Source organism: Apostichopus japonicus, chromosome 16, assembly GCF_037975245.1.
Source record: "Apostichopus japonicus isolate 1M-3 chromosome 16, ASM3797524v1, whole genome shotgun sequence".
NCBI classification, from domain to species: Eukaryota; Metazoa; Echinodermata; class Holothuroidea; order Aspidochirotida; family Stichopodidae; genus Apostichopus; species Apostichopus japonicus.
Genome location: NC_092576.1, coordinates 22,349,931 through 22,368,617, shown reverse-complemented (window position 1 = coordinate 22,368,617; position 18,687 = coordinate 22,349,931). Strand labels below are relative to the sequence as shown.

At 35.9% G+C, this 18,687-nt stretch overlaps 1 protein-coding gene and 1 pseudogene across 1 annotated transcript in view; both read left to right on the top strand.

The window, feature by feature from the left end:
• Nucleotides 1-18,687, top strand: part of LOC139982813 (uncharacterized) — an 890,000-nt gene that overhangs the window by 259,143 nt on the left and 612,170 nt on the right. The window contains exons 21-23 of the mRNA XM_071995913.1: nucleotides 3,402-3,610; nucleotides 9,502-9,578; nucleotides 11,865-11,929. Coding sequence (XP_071852014.1) covers nucleotides 3,402-3,610; nucleotides 9,502-9,578; nucleotides 11,865-11,929 — 351 coding nt within the window. The remainder of the gene's footprint in view (nucleotides 1-3,401; nucleotides 3,611-9,501; nucleotides 9,579-11,864; nucleotides 11,930-18,687) is intronic.
• On the top strand, nucleotides 9,041-9,113 carry LOC139983909 (U2 spliceosomal RNA; annotated as a pseudogene).

Below are 18,687 nucleotides of genomic sequence, written 5' to 3'. Positions count from 1 at the left end.
GGAATGTCTACAAACACAAAGGAAGAGAGCATATGTTTTATTTCGAAAAATTCACTAGAAGTTAAGTCACACTCAAACCTAGGAATGAAGTCAGGACTATCGGTAAATTCCATGTGATGGTAATTAAATAAAATTAAATAGCTTTTAATAGTTGAAGAACTAAACAGAGATAGACGTCATCATTTAAACAAATCTTATTAACTGGAAATAATTAAAATTCATGTTAAATCATAGTGAAGCGAACCGCGGATGGCGGGGGAAAATTACCGGATTTAGGGTCCTTCGCTTCGAACTCACCAGTGATAAATGAGGATGCAAGAGTGTTCTTGCGTTGAAACAACCGCTGACAATTTATTGCAAACTCTATAAAATGATAAATATACATATGAACAATAAATGGCTTAATGAACTTAAATGGCTTAATGAACTCTTTAACCTAATTAAAACTCGGGGAAAACCTATACTCAATACTACGCAATATCAATAACATGAATCCGAATAAAGAATGAATAACCGCAATACTGTACGAATGTATAATGAACAATGTAAAATGAACATTATGAAATAATCTGCACTTTGAAATAATACAATATGTTTGCCAACAGGCGAGGACTTTTAGCACCTCAATAATGGTCAGGGCAACACATGCCAGCTACAACCCATTATAGGAATTTTCACCTAACTGTTCCTAGACAGTAGGAATTTTCACCTCCTGAACCCACAAACTCTCAAGAGTCTTGTCGCTCTATAGCTGTCCAGAATGGCTAAGATTCAAGGACAATCTCTGAGACAATAACTTTAATAAACAACAGTAACAAATAATGTTCAGAATACAAAATATGTAATACTCTTTAAACAACGAGCAGTACAATACTAAAATACAGGTACAATAAATAATAATCAGTACAACTTAACTGTCAATTACACTACAGTATAATCATAGGCGTAGGAGACGGGGGGGCTGGGGGGCTGCAGCCCCCCCAACAATTTTTTGGGGTGAAAATTCGGGCAATATGCTGAGAATATTTCGGGCACCTACTGGAAGAATAATAATATGCAATGTGTTTTTCTGGGGTTTTTTTTGGTAAAAATTCGGCAATATGCTGAGAATTATTCGGGCATTTACTGAAAGAATAATAATTTGCAATGTGTTTTTCAATTTTTTGGTGAAAATTCGCGCAATAGGCCTATGCTGAGAATTTTTCCAGCACCTACTGAAAGAAGAATAATTTGCAATGTGTTTTTCAAATATTTTGGTGAAATATCGGGCAATATGCTGAGTGGCAGAACGTCCATACAGTCAAAGGGGCGATGACCCCTGACGGACTCAAATGGACTGCTGGCGCCCTTTTCAGCTTTTTACCACTTTTTACTTATTCGCGATTATTGACTTTTTTATTGGGCTCTCAAATACCTATTGACATTTTTCACATTTTGTTGGTGCAATTTTCTGACAAATGGCGATGACACCTATTTCTTCTTCATTTATCTGCAAATTAGCAAGGCCCGGAAAGGGTCATTTCCGGCGATCTAAGGAGTATCTTTACTCAAAAATTTCTGTACGCTCCGCGCCAACCAGTGGTGGCGCTCCGCTTAGATAGTGTCAAAAGCGCCCCTACAGACCATTCTCTTCCCCCCCCCCCGACCAATACCCCTAGCTCCGCCACTGGCACCTACTGAAAGAAGAATATATTGCAATGTGTTTTTCAATGGTTAAACTTATATTATTATCATTATTATTGTAACGACTTCCCCAATAATTCTAACCAATATAGAAGGGTAATAACACGGAAAATGATTTTATGTTATTGGCAGGTGATGTAATAACTGATGGATGCCTATATGATATGCACATTAACATGTAGAATGCGCGCGGAGCGCGCGAACAAATTTTGGTTATATTTTTCGGGCAAGTCGTTACAGCCCCCCCAAATCAAATGAGGCTCCTACGCCTATGAGTATAATAGTACGCAATAAATGAAATGAAATGAATAGCACCCACATGCTTAACGATAAACACACACTACGAACCCGTAGGGCCAGGGTCCAAAAATACAACCTAACATGTACTTTGTACCGTAAAGTACAGCCTAGCCAAACACTTAAAAACTACAATTTAATTAAATAACAATAAGGGTACGTACAGCATTTATGAACCAATATTTATGATTTAATACTAAACTGAGACGAGAAAAGTAAAGAAGAAGATGCTCGCGGCGCGTAAGATCGTAGACATCTAGAAACTCCGTCAACGCCAGCTCGCTGTAAGTTATAAGGACCGCCATCTTGGATACCAGTGGCCTCGAGCCTGAAGCCGATAACCGTCCAAAACCTGAGGCATCCTGCCTCTAAGAAGGGGGACATCTCCTTCCTGACCACCAGACAGTCCAGATATGGGTAACTCTGGGCAATTAAAGATCCAGAGTAATAAAAATTAACAAAATACCAAAGGGATAACGAGGCGAACCCCGGAGCTCTGCAGAGACGCTGCTAGCCATGATGACAGCGTATACAGAACTAAAGAAACACGTGCAAAAGCTAACGCTACAAACTGACTATTACATAACACATATAAATATTCAAAGCGTGAAAGCAACAAAATTTCACTTCACTACAATAGGATTAGGTCTAATAATTAAAAAATGTGTTAATTAAAATATTAGTTCAAGCCTTATCAACCGTTCTCTCTTGAAGCATGAAGTTGATCTACATCTGCTTCTCTTAATTGCATCTTAATTATCAGTAACAGCTAATTTATTTAAAAATAAATTCTTCCAAAAATCTTTCAACTTTATAAAACCATTGTATTGGTTGAAGTAGAGGTTTCCTTTTTATGATTCCAATTACATTAATGACTACAATTTAAATTTTAAATAACATTTTACTTCTGAAAGTTCAGAATTAAAAACACAATTAAATAAACGTGATCAATATTTGTCTTCAAAAGATAGAATAATCTCAATTCTTGATTACCCAAACTTTGTAACCTTCACATCCCGTCTTTGAGCTGTGTTTCCTATTGATTAATAAATTAAAATTGCTTCACTCTGTTCATTTGTATCCTTGCATTCTTATTTTATCATACTTACAAGCAATAATCTTTTAATTAATCATTTTATCGTTAAACAATAACAAATATTCCTTGAATCCTACATAACCGATCTATTTTCTCCAATCTAAACCATTTATTTCTGTCTGTATTCGATTCCCCCTAAATTCAACCCCGTATTTCCGTTCCATAAATATATACTTTTGACAACTAACACAACCTAATTGTCCTTGTTTATCGCTTTACTTTCCTGTATCTTTATGTCATTTTGTTTTCTTATTTAATTTTAGTCATCCTAACCAAATCCAATATATTTATCTCTATTATCAGTAACTCTATTCTTTCATTCTAGATTCCTATCTCCTGTGTGGAGCTATTCCGATGCTCTCCTAGAGTTGATGAGTCTGGTCTGAACCTTATCCTTCAGTCTGGTCTCTCTCTCTCTATCCTGAGTTCTCTCCAGAAGCTGTGGATCAGGGACAATTACAGGACACTAACTAATGAAGAGTTGGCGGCCATCTTGTCTTACTCCTCACAGTGTACAAGCTTGAAGCAGCTGAAGTAAGTATTCTGTTGTAGATGTTAGAATCATCATAACAGTTAAACAGGGAATTAATGTAATTAATAATATTTATCAATATTAAACTAACAATAGAGAATGTAAAGTCTGCTGTATTTTAATGTTAAGGACTGGACTTAATTAGTTTAAGTGGATTTATTTGAATAAATTAGGCCATTGTAAAAGGAATTCTATAGGGTGTTAATATAAATGAAACAAAATATAATGGATTAATAGGTAATATTTTTAGAGATGGGTTTGTAGAGAGGGTTGAAGGGGTGGGTGGAGGTTGTTTAAAATGTTCTTTGTTTGGATGATTGTTACAATTTAACTCAGACATGGAATTTAGAATGACAGTAATGTTTATTAGGATCAAACAAGAGTTATATACACAAGGTACTTGGATTTTTAAATTCTAGTGAGTAAAATGAATATTCTAAAATAGAGTGTATTGAGTTTAATACGTACTAAATTGTTACCTTTGAAATTAAAACCTCCAAAATATGTGTTTAATTATGTAACTTTAATTTAATAAATATGTTTAACATTGTTAATATTAAAGTAGTGAATAATGGCAATACAAAATAGCAAAAACATAAATTTATTGTTCAAAACCCAACAAATAAATTATACTACTCTAACAAAACTGAAATGTATACCAAACAAACAACCAATAAAACAGTTTTAGTTGTCGCAGTTTCAAAAATACTCAATCAAATTAAATTAATAAATAAATATTAAAACGGAAAAAAAATAAAGTAATTGTAACTTATTTATTTATAAAGAATAATTGTATTGTTTTTAATTACAATATAAATAATTTAAGGCAAATCTGCATCTCAGGTGAAAGTGGATTAAATTTTTTCATCAAAGTTTAAAACTGATAATGGACAACGACAATTAGAAATCGCTTTCAAATTTACATTTTAACCGTAGATAGCGAATTTAGAAAGGCTGAGAAGGCTGTCATCATCCCCTTCAGACTTTCTTCCACATAGTTTACATGATAGTAATAACACACGCTAACATAATGTAGTACACATTTACATCCCCGGTAAACAATGAAAATGACCCTACAAGTTAACAATTAGAATAAACATTAAGAAATAAATAAGGAGACATGACAAATGCGGTTCTTGGTGACCGCATGACCCATCAAATAACAGTAACCAGGAATACCTTTCAATGTACCTTTGAATGTACAGTTGATGAAGTTATAATAACATTACCGCATGCTCTGCTTACAATGACAATACAATATCCGTCTCAGCAAAGCTACTAGATATTGAAATCTTTAATACCCCCCTCCAATCCCCACCCCCTCCTTCTTTAATCCCCATCCTCTCAAAAATAAAGTCGATGCAGTTCATGAACGCCTGCTCATAAATTGTTTGTTGCTGAGATCAAAACAAGACAGTTATTCACCTGTTTAAGCACTGAGTTCATTGCGTTTGTGTTACATTACTCATGATTAAAACGTTCTTATCAGTATAATGCGGTAGCCACGTGGTCGCCAAGTAAAAACAAAGAAACAGAAAATAAAACAGAAAAGAAACTGAATGAGAACTATGCAAAAATAGTAATCTTTTGTAAAATGTCTAGAGTTCTCTCAACATTGATACAAAGATTAAACAAATTCCCAATATTTCTTACCGATATTGGTTGTTTCTCCCAAGTTTTATACTTACGCATTTACTGTATAAAGCATTGACATCATTTAGGTTTGAATTTATTGATATTCAACCAGGGACGTGACCAACCTCATTAGTGTGAGGGGTAAGCCTCATCTTTTGTCCTCGTCTTAAGAGTCAGAGAAATGAATTGGTTAAGGCTTACATTGACATGACTTTTCACTAGTCCATAAAATGTCTACTCTGAAAATTGGAGGAGGGGGGGGGGGGTGAAAATATGGCTTGAGTCCGTTGAGAGGGGGTCTTAAGCGGGGAGACCCCTTTTATGAACACAACTTAAATTAATAATTTTCAATACTGTAGCAACGGAGAGGTTGACCAAAGAACGGTTTGTTTGATACAATATAAACTATTGAAAGTTCAACAATATTGACATTATATAGCCTACATGTGTACATACGTTGTTATGTCCACTGTAGCCGTCACATTGTATAAAAGATACATGAAATATTCAAAAGCGCCTCTTTTCCAAGTCATTACATAGATACAGAAAAGAAACAATTGTAAATAAAAAGCTTTCACATGAAACAAAATTTGCAACAGATCGGTAAATATACGTTTATGATGCTAATTAGATACGAGGTACGTAACCTACATATTTTCTTTTCATTGAGCGGATTGGTGCTTTTCATAGAGCTGGGCAATGCAGGTATAATGTAGGACGATACTGAGCTAGACTTGAATATTTTAATTGGATATGATGCACTATCTGTTACTGGTTAATCCAGATAATTTCATTCCATGCTAGGTAACTCAACTTGCTGTAATGAGGAAGCTCTCAGACAATAGGTTTACATATGCACATCATCCTTCTCTTAGATTTTGAAGGGAACAACATATAAGCAGAGCTGTCAAATATTCTTTTCAAAGAATACATCCTGGTTTTATTATGAAGGTCTCGGCATTTGGGTTGTTGATACAGACTGAAATACTGCTTGGCTTGATGAGTCCCCATATTGGAAGGCGAGCGTGGTATTATAACGCATTTCATCAAAATCATAGCAATCATAATCATATGCCACCACAGATGTTCAAGGTTTTACACCCCCCCCCCTCTACCCCTACCACCGGTTCGGTCAATTCATACCGGCCCAATGCAAGATAGTTGTTTGGTCGATCTTTAATGGCTTTTGCCTGTAAATAGTAATATGTATGCAGGTATGAAAGAAGCAGATTTCTTAAAAAGAGGTAGAGACGAGTGTTGTAAATTCCCCACATGTCACATCAAGATCAATATATATTTGGTCTATTTACTTGTAGTTACTAGTATAAAGACACTATAAATGTTTGCGATGTAACCGTCCATTTACCGTGTCAGGGGCGACGGAGCCGTATACAAATGGTGGGTGAGGTTGGGGGGGGGGGGGTTGGGCACATACTTCTTTACTCTTCTGATTACCCTGAAAATTGGCTTCCGTTTTTTAATGGAAGAGTCCCCCTCACAGAAATTGTTGGGGACGCAATGGGCGAGGGTGAAAAATGAAAGGGAGCCAAATATATATATTGATATATATATATATATATATATATATATATATATATACTAGAACCTGGGGATGGGGCCGATGATGGGGAGGGTGGCAGTATTTGGAGAGAGTGATAAAAAATAAAGAGGAAATGATTGTGTTGCGACCTAACGGTATCAGGTTCGAATTTTCCCGATTCGTCATCGCCTATATTTAATAGGAGTGGATTAATTTCATACTTGGCAGAATACTGTCAATACTGAGTAGATTATTATGATTTGGGAAGTTTGAAAGTTATTTGAGGTCAACATGGCACCATGTAGAAACCTCGAAACTACATTATCTCAGCAGTACCAAATAGTTAATCTTATGTTTTATATATTACTGATATTTACACGGTGATACCTATCAATTAGGTCAAATCATGGGTATAGAACCCATGGGGAGGGGGTGGGGACATCGTTTTCCCCTAACCTTTAGAAAAAGCATGCTCCCATTGATTTTAAAATGTTCACACAGCACAGTTTTGCTAGTAAAGTGGTGACCCCACACTTTGAAAACGGATCTACGCCCATGCGCAATGTTCTCTACAAAGAACTAACACTGTTAAACTGCAACCATATTATTTCAGCATCAGGTCTACGTCAGTGGATACGTATATTCTAAGCCAAGGAACAATGCCATTGACTTCCTTGTTATTTCATTCCTGATTTTCTATAGTTTTCCTGCAGCATGGATTATGGGGGAGGGGCTGGGGGGTCAACTACTAAAGAGAAAGTAAAGAAAAGCCACCTCAAGAACATGTGCGCAACTTGCGGAGGGAAGGGGGTGGGGGTCAACCACGAAAATGAATGTAATGACCGTAATTGCTAAAGTTTTTGTACCAAAAAACGGGAAAATTTAAGAATGTATATACTTTATAAAATGGAAATGATAGCACCATTTTTCATCTAAGCCCTTTTCGAAAATCAACAATTTTCAAAATGGGAGGAGGACATCCCCTTATACCCCCTCCCCCAGGATGGCAATCCACCGCTATCTTCCTGAAAATGGGGACAGAAAATTAACTTAGTTATTAAATTAGTTTTACTATTGTAAAATTGGTTATGAATCAATAACGAAATAACAACTAATGCAGTGTGATAAAAAGGTTGATATTGAATAAATACTTCAATATTAAGTAACATTAATATATCTGCTTGTTTGTATGTAATTTTACATTTTTTGTTTATACTTTTCTTGAAATAACCCGAGAGGATCAGTTGTTGCTCCCAGTAAAGAATGTTGCTATGTCCTCGACCTACTCCTCTCCCTTCCATTCCTCTTCCGTTTTAGTGCAAGTTTTTGCAGGTTTGCCATCCCGCTATAGCGCTGAAAAACTTTGTTGCATCTTAAACTACTTTAAGATTAAGAAACAATATTTCAGCTTTTATATTCAGTATTTCTAGATTTCAAATTTTACCAGTAAACTCGACCAATCTCAAACAATTTAGTTCTCATTTAAAGTAAGATGGAGTCACGAAGATGAACAATATAGTCAATAAATATACCAAAAATAACACACGATGTAAATCACGTGATCCGTTCGGGAAAGGGCATGCAGTTGTTACAAGGAATCTGTATTACTCCATTTGTTGTGTACACTGTTGTATTCCACATGTCTAAACAACTTTAAATTAATTGTAAAGTAAAACATATTGTAACGTGAATGGCCTTTATACTCATCTGTAGTAAACTGCACTTAGCTTCATAGCCAGCCATGTCATGAATATTCATAATCTATTAGGATGTAATTTTAGGGGGTTAAATGTTAATTGCTGTGTTTTATAGACTAATTAAGAGAGTTATTGATTTAGTGAACCAACATTATCATTAAGTTAAATGTCTACGACATGTTTGGGGGCATAATGTTATTGTTGTTAATTAAATAGTTAAAGGGATTGTATTTGACATGTTGTACTGTTATATTGCGTGGTATATGGACCAGAGTGAGACGGTCAAAGAAACGCGTGCAAAATTGTTCTTTTCTGAAGAACTGGCACTCACACACTCTAAAGTCTTGTGCGCAGAGTCATTTTTGTTGTGTGTTTGTAACCTGGCCTGGTCTCTAGTTGCTCTCCTGTGGTGGTTAACTGATACTCAGGTTAGCAACGATTTCTCCATACAGATCTTTTGGCAGTATTCTTGGCCGTGTTAAGGACCCCTCGGAACGCAACAATATGCACAATTAGCTAATTCTGATAATGTGAACAACTATACATGTCACAATTACACAATCGCTTCTCGGCCTTTTGGCTAAGATCATGTGTAGTATCTGTTCCCTTAGGGAATGGTGATACACACCTGACGATGATCACACAGTCACAGTCCCGATGCAAGGGGACTGGGGCTGAGAGCGGATCAGTCGTTTGGTAGTTTGGTTTTCGTGCCCAGGTTCTTTCCTGGGTGACTTTTTCTTAAAAAGTATGTCACAATTACTATCAATCACAATTTACATACAGCAGTTCCAACTATCACCATTTATTATCTACATTAATATACCCATTCTAATATATTTTTTGTGCAATCGTTGAAACACAAGACTCAGAAAGATCAATCAAGTGTGATTATTTCCTTGTTATTTGTTGTTTACTTTTGCTTATTTTTATTGTTTTGGTAAACATTAAACCTTACTAGGAGGACATTCCTCTACCTCTTCTACATCTTACACAATGATTACTCTGCTTCTCTCCATAGGGTTAGTTGGTACAATCTGCCAGACACTATTCCGGTTGGATTCATTCCATCATCCTTGAAGTCAAGAGACGTGAAAGGTATTGTCATAATGACGTCATAATGGACACGCTTTAATTTCGTACATTTATTTAAAGGCTTTACCAACTATGTGAATGACTGTTGACTTGTAACATTAGCTTAGTATTATAACACCAAAGACTTTATCAACGTAATGATAAGACACTCATTCTATTTTGTACATGGGGTCAGTAAAACCAACATGATATGTGTGCATGTGTAGGGAGGGGGGTAGTGTAGGTGGTCCTTCCCCAGAAAAATATATACTTTAGACTTCAATGATACTTTCTGAGGGATAGTTTGATATATATTATGTCTGATATCTTAATTATTAGGCTAAACGCAACGTTGTGCTATAACTATGGGTTTGTTTGAAATGTGTGGTGTTGGTAAGGGGGGGGGGGGGGGGGTTGAAGGGGCGGAACCCCATTACTTCCTTGGTCGTCGCTTGAAAAGAGTGCAATCTGAATGTATTGGCAAACATTAACATCCATGAATGATTTGCCTTGCAAAAATATTAGTATAAATAAAAAGTGGGTAATGACATTAGGGAAAGCATAAGAAATATATGTGAATCTAACAACCATATTTTATTTAGTTTTACACTTCTATAGAGGAAATCAAACACTAACTTTATAAGGGGGGTGTCGTGTGTCACTCATTAACTGTTCCACAACGGGCATCTTTTTCTTTGTCCACATAGTTGTCATGGAAACCAAGCAGAAACTGAATTAAATTATCACAGAAATTTAATTATATATTTGAAATTATTTTGGAAATCGTTAAGTTAAGCGTGAACGCATAGTGAGACTAATATGATACTGAAAGAGATCTTTGCTTACACTTAAGCTGTATTTGTAAACAGGAAAATAGAATTACCTTATGATCAATTGAGATTGCGATTTCACAGACATACAAAGGAGGGGGAGGTACCACCATTTAACGTAGGTTTCTTGACTTGAAATTTCTTAGAAATGTTGAATGTGTCATCGTTGAATGTTATAATTGTGCATGTTAAGTCATAATCACACGATGTTAGATTATACATACCTAAGAACATTGATATATCTGCTTTTTTGTATGTAATTGTAACATTTTGTGTTTATACTTTTCCTGAAATAACCCGAGAGGATCAGTTGTTGCGCCCAGTAAAGAATGTTGCTATGTTCTTGATCTCCTACCCCTCTCCCTTCCATTCTTCCTACGTTTCAGTGCAGGTTTGTGCAGGTTTGTCATCCTAACATAGCGTTGAAAAACTTTGGTCGGCGCTTGAAAAGAGTACAATATGAATGTATTGGCAAATATTAACTTCCATGAATGATTTGCCTTGCAAAAATATAAGTATAAATAAAAGGTGGGAATGATATTAGGGAAAGCATTGGAAATATGTGAATTTAACAACCATATTTTAGTTTACCTTTATTTAACGTAGGTTTCTTAAAATTTCTTAGAAAATGTTATCATTGTGTATGTCGAGTCATAATAACACTATGTTAGAATATAGATACCTTCCTCCTCCATAATGTTTTTGTATAGAGAGTGATGTCTTTAGTCTTCATGCAGTTAAAAACAAACATACCTAAGAAAGTGGCTGGAAACAACACAAATACAACTTAGTTTACAAAACTGACATACTCTCAGGACATCGTAAATGCGATCATGTTATTATGACGATAATTTGTCTAGTCTTGTAGCTCCATAATTTTACTCCATATTAAAGTAATAACAAATACTTTTAGTTTTATTTTCTATTATCATAGTAGATTTCATGATCTGTGATAACATCACTGATGTTGAGTGTTCTCTGATCAGTTCATCGTCTCATGGATTATTATTCTTCATCTGAGCATCGAATACTTGACTATCAATGTTCGATTTCTTGTCGTAGTGAAGTTTTACATGTGTTATTTAGGATAAGTCTACAGTTGTTCAGTTATATTAAAGTGATGATAACCAGTCTAAACTGAAAGGTTATTTAACTACAAGGGCAAAACCGAGATGATGATGATAGTAAACCGATCGGTATTCTTACTGAGATATAAGGATTATAAACTGATCAGCTATATTACTGAGATGATAATGATGGTAAAACGATCGGTAATCTTACTGAGATATTATGATTATAAACTAATAAGCTATAGTACTGAGATGATAATGATAGTGAACTGATAAGATCATATTTAAGGAATCAACTAGATTGATTACTCAGCTAATCCGGTTATCATAATTACAATTTCAATACTGACCAATAAAAATTAAGTAAGCACTGATACTTTACAGAACTCTCTTTCATTTTATTCTTACAGTTTGGAATGAGGGCATCTATTTATCATCTTCTCGCCGTCTGAATTTACAGACCGGTCGATGGCAGGTAAGAGATAATTCACCTTTACGGCAGCTACTGCTGATATAAAAGTCGGCTTTCTGTTTGTTCATTCATGAAGCGAACCCGAGATGGCGGGGGAATTACCGAACTTAGGGTCCTTCGCTTCGAACTCAGAAGTGATGAATGAGGATGCAAGAGTGTTCTTGCGTTGAAACAACGGCTGACGATTTATTACAAACTCTACAAAATGATATAATCCATATGAAAAAAAAAATGATACATGACAATATAAATGGCTTAATAAACTCTTTAACCTAATTAAAACTGTTCTAACTCGGGGAAAAACTATACTCAATCTATGAAATATCCATGTCACAATAACTTACCAAGGATATTCAGTGAAACTAAATTCAACAACAAATATAATTAAAGAATCAATACCCGCAATACTGTACGAAATGTATAATGAACATAATGAAATGATCTGCACTTGAAGATAATACAATACACGTTTGCCAACAGGCGAGGACTTTGAGCACCTCAATAATGGTCAGGGCAACCCATGCCAGCTGCAACCATTGTAGGAATTTCCACCTAACTGTTCCTAGACAGTAGGAATTTTCACCTCCTGAACCCACAAAATCTCAAGAGTCTTGTCACTCTATAGCTGTCCACAATGGCTAAGATTCAAGGACAATCTCTGAGACAATAACTTTAATAAACAACGGTAAACAAATACTGTTCAGAATACAAAATACGAATACACTCATTAAACAACGAGCAGTACAATACTCAACAGGTACAATAATCAATACACTTCACTGTCAATTACAGTATACGCAATACTAACACCCACGTGCTTAACGATAAAGACACGCTACGAACCCGTAGGACCAAGGTCCAAAAACACAACCTAACATATGTACTTTGTACAGTAAAGCACAGCCTAGCCAAACACTTAAAACACTTAAAACTAAAATTTAATTAATTAACGATAGGGTACGTACAGCATTTACGAACAATATTTATGACTTAATCTCTTACTTAAATGAGTACAGCTCGCTCGCGGAAAAGAATAACTCTCTACGCTCGCGGACATCGAGAACGCGGACATCGAGACTCCATCTCTCGCCAGCTCGCTGCATGTGGTAGGACCGCCATCTTGGATACCAGTGGCTTCGAGCCTGAAGTCGAAAACCAAAAAAAACTGAGGCATCCTGCCTCTAAGAAGGGGACATCTCCTCACTGACTCCAGATATAAATAACTCTGTGCAATTAACGACCCGAGATTAATAAAATTATGAAATACTAAGGGGTTGACGAGGCGAACCCCGGAGCTCTGCAGAGACGCTGCTGGCCATGATAACAGCGTGTACAGAACTAACCAAAACCCACGTGCAAAAGCTATGAACACAACTAACGCTAAAAACTGACTATTACGTAACACACATAAATATTCAAAAGGTGCGAACAACAAAATTTCACTTCACTACATTCACATTCATTATTAATATAAACATAGGAGGGGGGTGTAGCCTTCATAAAATATGAAATGTTTAACACAACATGACTTCCAGACCCCTTCCTCCTACTTCTAATGCAGAACGTCGGTCCAATAACCTTCCTTTTTGACCCTGGGAGTAGCCCCGTGTTTCTCTCATAACTCAAACAACTACTTCAAATTCAAACAGTTCTTCCCAAGTGCATATTATAACAATACAAAATATAGAGTTATGGGCGGGAGCACTGTTTCCCTGAATATCATTCAGCGCTAACAACACTAATCTTATACTGATACACCTGTATCACTTCCATATCAGTGACGCTGTTGATATTACAAGTATTGAAAATATAGACCTATATAGTTAAAATGCATACCTTTAAACTGCAGGTTTGCTACAAATTGTGCAATATTTGTATGTATTGTTCGTGTTTCTATTTGTGTGGGTTGTGAATGTACATATATTGATCTTCAAAGACCGTATAGAGTGTCATGAACATATCAGGTGTTTTTATGTTCATTTAATTTCAGTGAAATATTAGCCATATCACATACAACAGTTGTAACAGTCGTAAAACAATATTCTTAACCGACCCTGTACATTATTGTAGCTGCCTTTGTATAGCTAACCCTATAGCTGCTCCTGTATAGCTGCCTTCTGTAAATATGTCCCGTATTTCTGTCCAGGTATAGCTGCCCCGTGTAGCTGCCCCTATATAGCTGTCCCTGTATAGTTGCCCCTGTATAGCTACCCCCGTATTAATGCCCCTTTATATCTGCCCTGTATAGCTGCCCCCATATTCATGACCCCATATAGTCCTCCCGTATATCTGCCCCATTATCTGCCCACGTATAGCTGCCCTGTGTAGCCATGCCCCCGTATTACTGCCCCTTTATAGCTACTTCCGTATTGCTGCCCTGTATAGCTGCCCCGTATAGATGCCCTCGTGTAGCTGCCCTTTTTGCATAAGTAAATAAGTTGGGTTATGATTAAGACAAATAAAGGTGACAATTGAGTCACTAGTTTCACTTTTTTATTAAAATAAAATAAAACTACCGATTACGTAATATTTTGTACAAATTGACCAAACCATGTAATATTCACAGGATTATTTGATACCCGCAACAAGCTAAGTGATCTAGATTCGTTGTTACCAGCTATGTAAATTCGTTGTTAACCTAATTTAAACAATTTGTGTACCACGAATTTAGTGTCACGGATATTCGTTTGTTAAAACAATTACTTTAATTTTCCCTGGTGGGATTTATGTGGACTGAAGTAGCATTATGTTTCCTCCTTTCGTTAACGGTCAAATTTGTTACCAGCAGATTATAACAGAAACAGCACAGAATACATAACTTGTAAAAATCCATTATTGCTACCCTTTCTTCTAAGTTCAATCTTACTCAATTATGAACTCGGTTGTCTCTTATAGTTTCAAGGGGTTTGAATGGTAACTATAATTTAAGTTATTATTTATCCAGATGAGTGTAAACATGAGTGAGGTACAATTGAATTACATTTAGCTAATAAATTAACAGTGTTCTTACTAAAAGCTTCATGAGATTTGAAGGATATCTACTGTTTAAACATTGAGAACTAGACACATATTTTGTGACGCTGTATACGAACACAATGTTAAAAAATATCACGCACATGTATCTGATTTTTTTTTCAAGATACTGCATCACGGATTTAATGATTCTAAGCCTTTGCCGTATATTGCTTTATGCATTTTGATGTACAGTAAACTCTCCTTCGGAGAAGCTGGATGATTCGTTAAAAGCAATGGTTGGATGACAAGACTAACTTAACGAATATAGCATTAACATAGCTGGTTTCGCTTACAGTATCAACTTATTCGCCATCCAATAGCACTCTAAAGTTAAACTCGCATCTAGATGCTTGAACTCATGAGAAATCTGTTGCTTTTTAACCAGCATCGGAACTTAAATCAGACCTATCACATAGTTCATAACATACGTACATGTACTAGCTTCACCTACTTATACATGTAATACTTGCGGCTGAAGTTGTTTCTATTCTCATCGCCTGCTGATGCTAATTACAATCGGTCAAATTCATAGCTCGTACTACAATATTGCTATATCGTTGAACAAATACCATGTACAGGTTCTTCCGTAAGAAATATCTAACTTGAATCTATTAAAAAGTTGCATATATTGTTCGTTCACTTCCGTTATTACCAGTAAAAGTATACAATATTTATAAACAGGAGAATCAAAGACTAAGAAATATACAAATATGTACATCAATACTAACATAAAGATAAGAGAAGAAAAGGTTAATAACCTGTAAAGCAATGCAAATAAAATAATTTCTGAATGATTTTATTCCATTTTGTTGGCAAGATATGAGGATTATGTAAACTTCTATTGGATTTAACTATAATATCCTTTAGTGGGGGCTACAGTGGGTGCTCCATACGAATAGTTCATGTCTTCTCAAAACAACAGGAATTGTCCAATGAAGACGCTTAAAGGAATGATTAGTTAACGAAAGAACTGTAAATATTGCAGATTACAATTTTGAGAACTATTAATCTGTATTTATCTTTTTGATGCACCGCTTTCGAATTATCCCTCGCGAGCAAAATGGTACAAGCAATGCTTAACTGAAACATCACATTTGATTTTGAAATCTTGCTAATAATTTAACATTGTTCCTTGAAAAGCTTCAGGGGATTATATATTAGTGTATACGTGACTGACATTACAGTCGCATTGGCGATGACCATTCTTGGCTGGCGATAAAACTTTCTGGAAAAATTAATGCTAGTCGCCAGCCCTATAATACTGTGGCGATCAGTTTTTGCAGCTGAAATTTCCACCAATGCTTTACAATAATAACGAAGGTACCCTCCCGATGCGGTTTTTGCAAACCGATGGTTAGGCGGATTTCCCATGAACTTAGTGTGGTGTTAGGCTACCGTGTGGTCGAAGATAACAGCAATAACAAAAGTATTCCATGGATATCTTAAATAACTGCGTCACAATTTCAGCTAATTAACAGATGGATAGGCTAGGTTACCCCATTGACTAAGTGTGATGCTAGGCAACCATGTGGTCGAACGTAGCAGCAATAATGAAAGTATTCCATGGTTATCTTATAACTGCTTCACAATTTCAGCAAATAAACAGATGGTGAGGCTTAGCTAGATTTCCATGGACTTAGTGTGGTGTTAGGCTACCATGTGGAAGACGTTATTATTTATTCATTCCTTTATTTCAAAGAAGGAAGTAGTAATAACTGTTTAAGAGCTAATTTGGATATTTATATGATCTGATCCAATACTACGTGGAGAGCAAGCATAATCAGCGGCGGCAGTGTTATGAAAGAAGTAATGTTAATTATATGAAGTTATTAACAAGTTAATGAAAGGAACAAAAGCAAATAGAAATTATTGAGGATATTTATACCTTATATTACACCTACGTATTTGAACATGATAACATAAAGATATTTTTCACCGTACTCATTTTGTTAGAAAATAATATACGTTATCCTATGTCATTATTTTAAAATAAAAATGTACTACAAGCCACTGTTATCAGTACTAACTACTAGCTTTAAAGTTTAACGTTAGTGTAGTCAGTACTGACAGTAGTGCTACTCGATGATGAGCCTAGGCCTAGTGTTTTTGGTTTCTTGCTTTTTGCAAAGCAAGGAACCTATGCATTCAACTTGGCGTGTGTGTGTATGCGTGTGTGTGTGCGTGTGTGTGTGTGTATGTGACGCTTGGCTTGTGTACACGATATCTCAATAAGGAAAAGATGTATCATGATCAAATTTGGTGGGTGGATAGCAAATAGTAAGAGGAAGATCCCTATTGTTTTTGGTGCCCACAAAGGTCAGTTAGATGCCAAAAACCAATATATTAAAAACAGCAATAACTCCCGTTGCCAATGTGCGAGATGGTTTATATTTTGGGACAAGTTGTGAACTGGTTAGGGGAACATTTTGAAATTAACTGTCATGTGATCTGAGGTCACCAAAGGTCAATTAATGTTAAAAAACAAGTATTTTGGCGATAACTTGAGAACAAATTGTCCGTTAGGGTTGGGAGTTGCTTCAATGTAATCCAATTGTTAACCCGCATCTGGGTGACCCTTGACCTCAATTTGACCTCTGGTGACCTGTACGTGTTTTGGGGGATTTTTACAGTTTTGATGCTATTTTCAGATGCCAAAGGTACCTTCTGATCATAAATATCAATAGGTTGACACCAGGTGACCTTTATGTGCGAAGTTATATGGGGTCAAAGTTTTTCGGTCTGAGTTAGGACGGTTGTACAGACTTATCGTTTTGTTTTTTTGAATCATGAGATTAAACTACATCTGAAACCAAAGTTAAAAGGTCACATTAGAAAAAATTGTGCTTATTTTGGGAGGAAACAAACAAAAAAGAAAGCGTTTGGTTTTGATGCTAGATTTGGATACCAAAGGTACCTTCCGATCAAAAATGTCAATGGTTGACACCCGTGTGACCTTCGTGTGCGAAGTTATATGAGATCAAAGTTAATTTTCAGACATTTAATGCAATAACTCCCAGTTCCAAGGTGTGACATGGTTGATATTTTTGGACAAGTTGCAAATGGTATAGGGGAATATTTTCAAACTTAACGGTCATGTGATCCGAGGTCACCAAAGGTCAATAAATGTTAAAAAACTAGTATTTTGGGAGGAGAAAATGGGCAAAGAAAAAAATGTTTGAATTTGTATAGTTTGATGCTCTATTTAGGTCTCACCGATCAAAAATGTCAATAAGTTGACCCAAGGTGACCTTTGTATGTTAATTATATGAGGTCAAAGTTAATTTTCAGACATTTAGTGTAATAACTCCCAGTGCCAAGGTGTTACACAGTTGATATTTTGGAACTCATTGCAAATGGTATAGGGAAATATTTCCAAACTTAACGGTCATGTGATCCGAGGTCACCAAAGGTCAATAAATGATAAAAAAACAAGTATTTTTGCGATAACTTGAGAACAAATTGTCCGTTAGGGTTGGGAGTTGCTTCAATGTAATCCAATTGTCGACCTGCATCTGGGTGACCCTTGACCTCAATTTGACCTCTGGTGACCTTTTCGTGTTTTGTGGATTTTTACAGTTTGGATGCTATTTTCAGACGTCAAAGGTACCTTCTGATCATAAATGTCAATGGGTTGAGCCCCGTGTGACCTTCATGTGCGAAGTTGTACGAGGTCAAAGTTAATTTTCAGACATTTAATGCAATAACTCCCAGTTGCAAGGTGTGACACGGTTGATTTTCTTGAACAA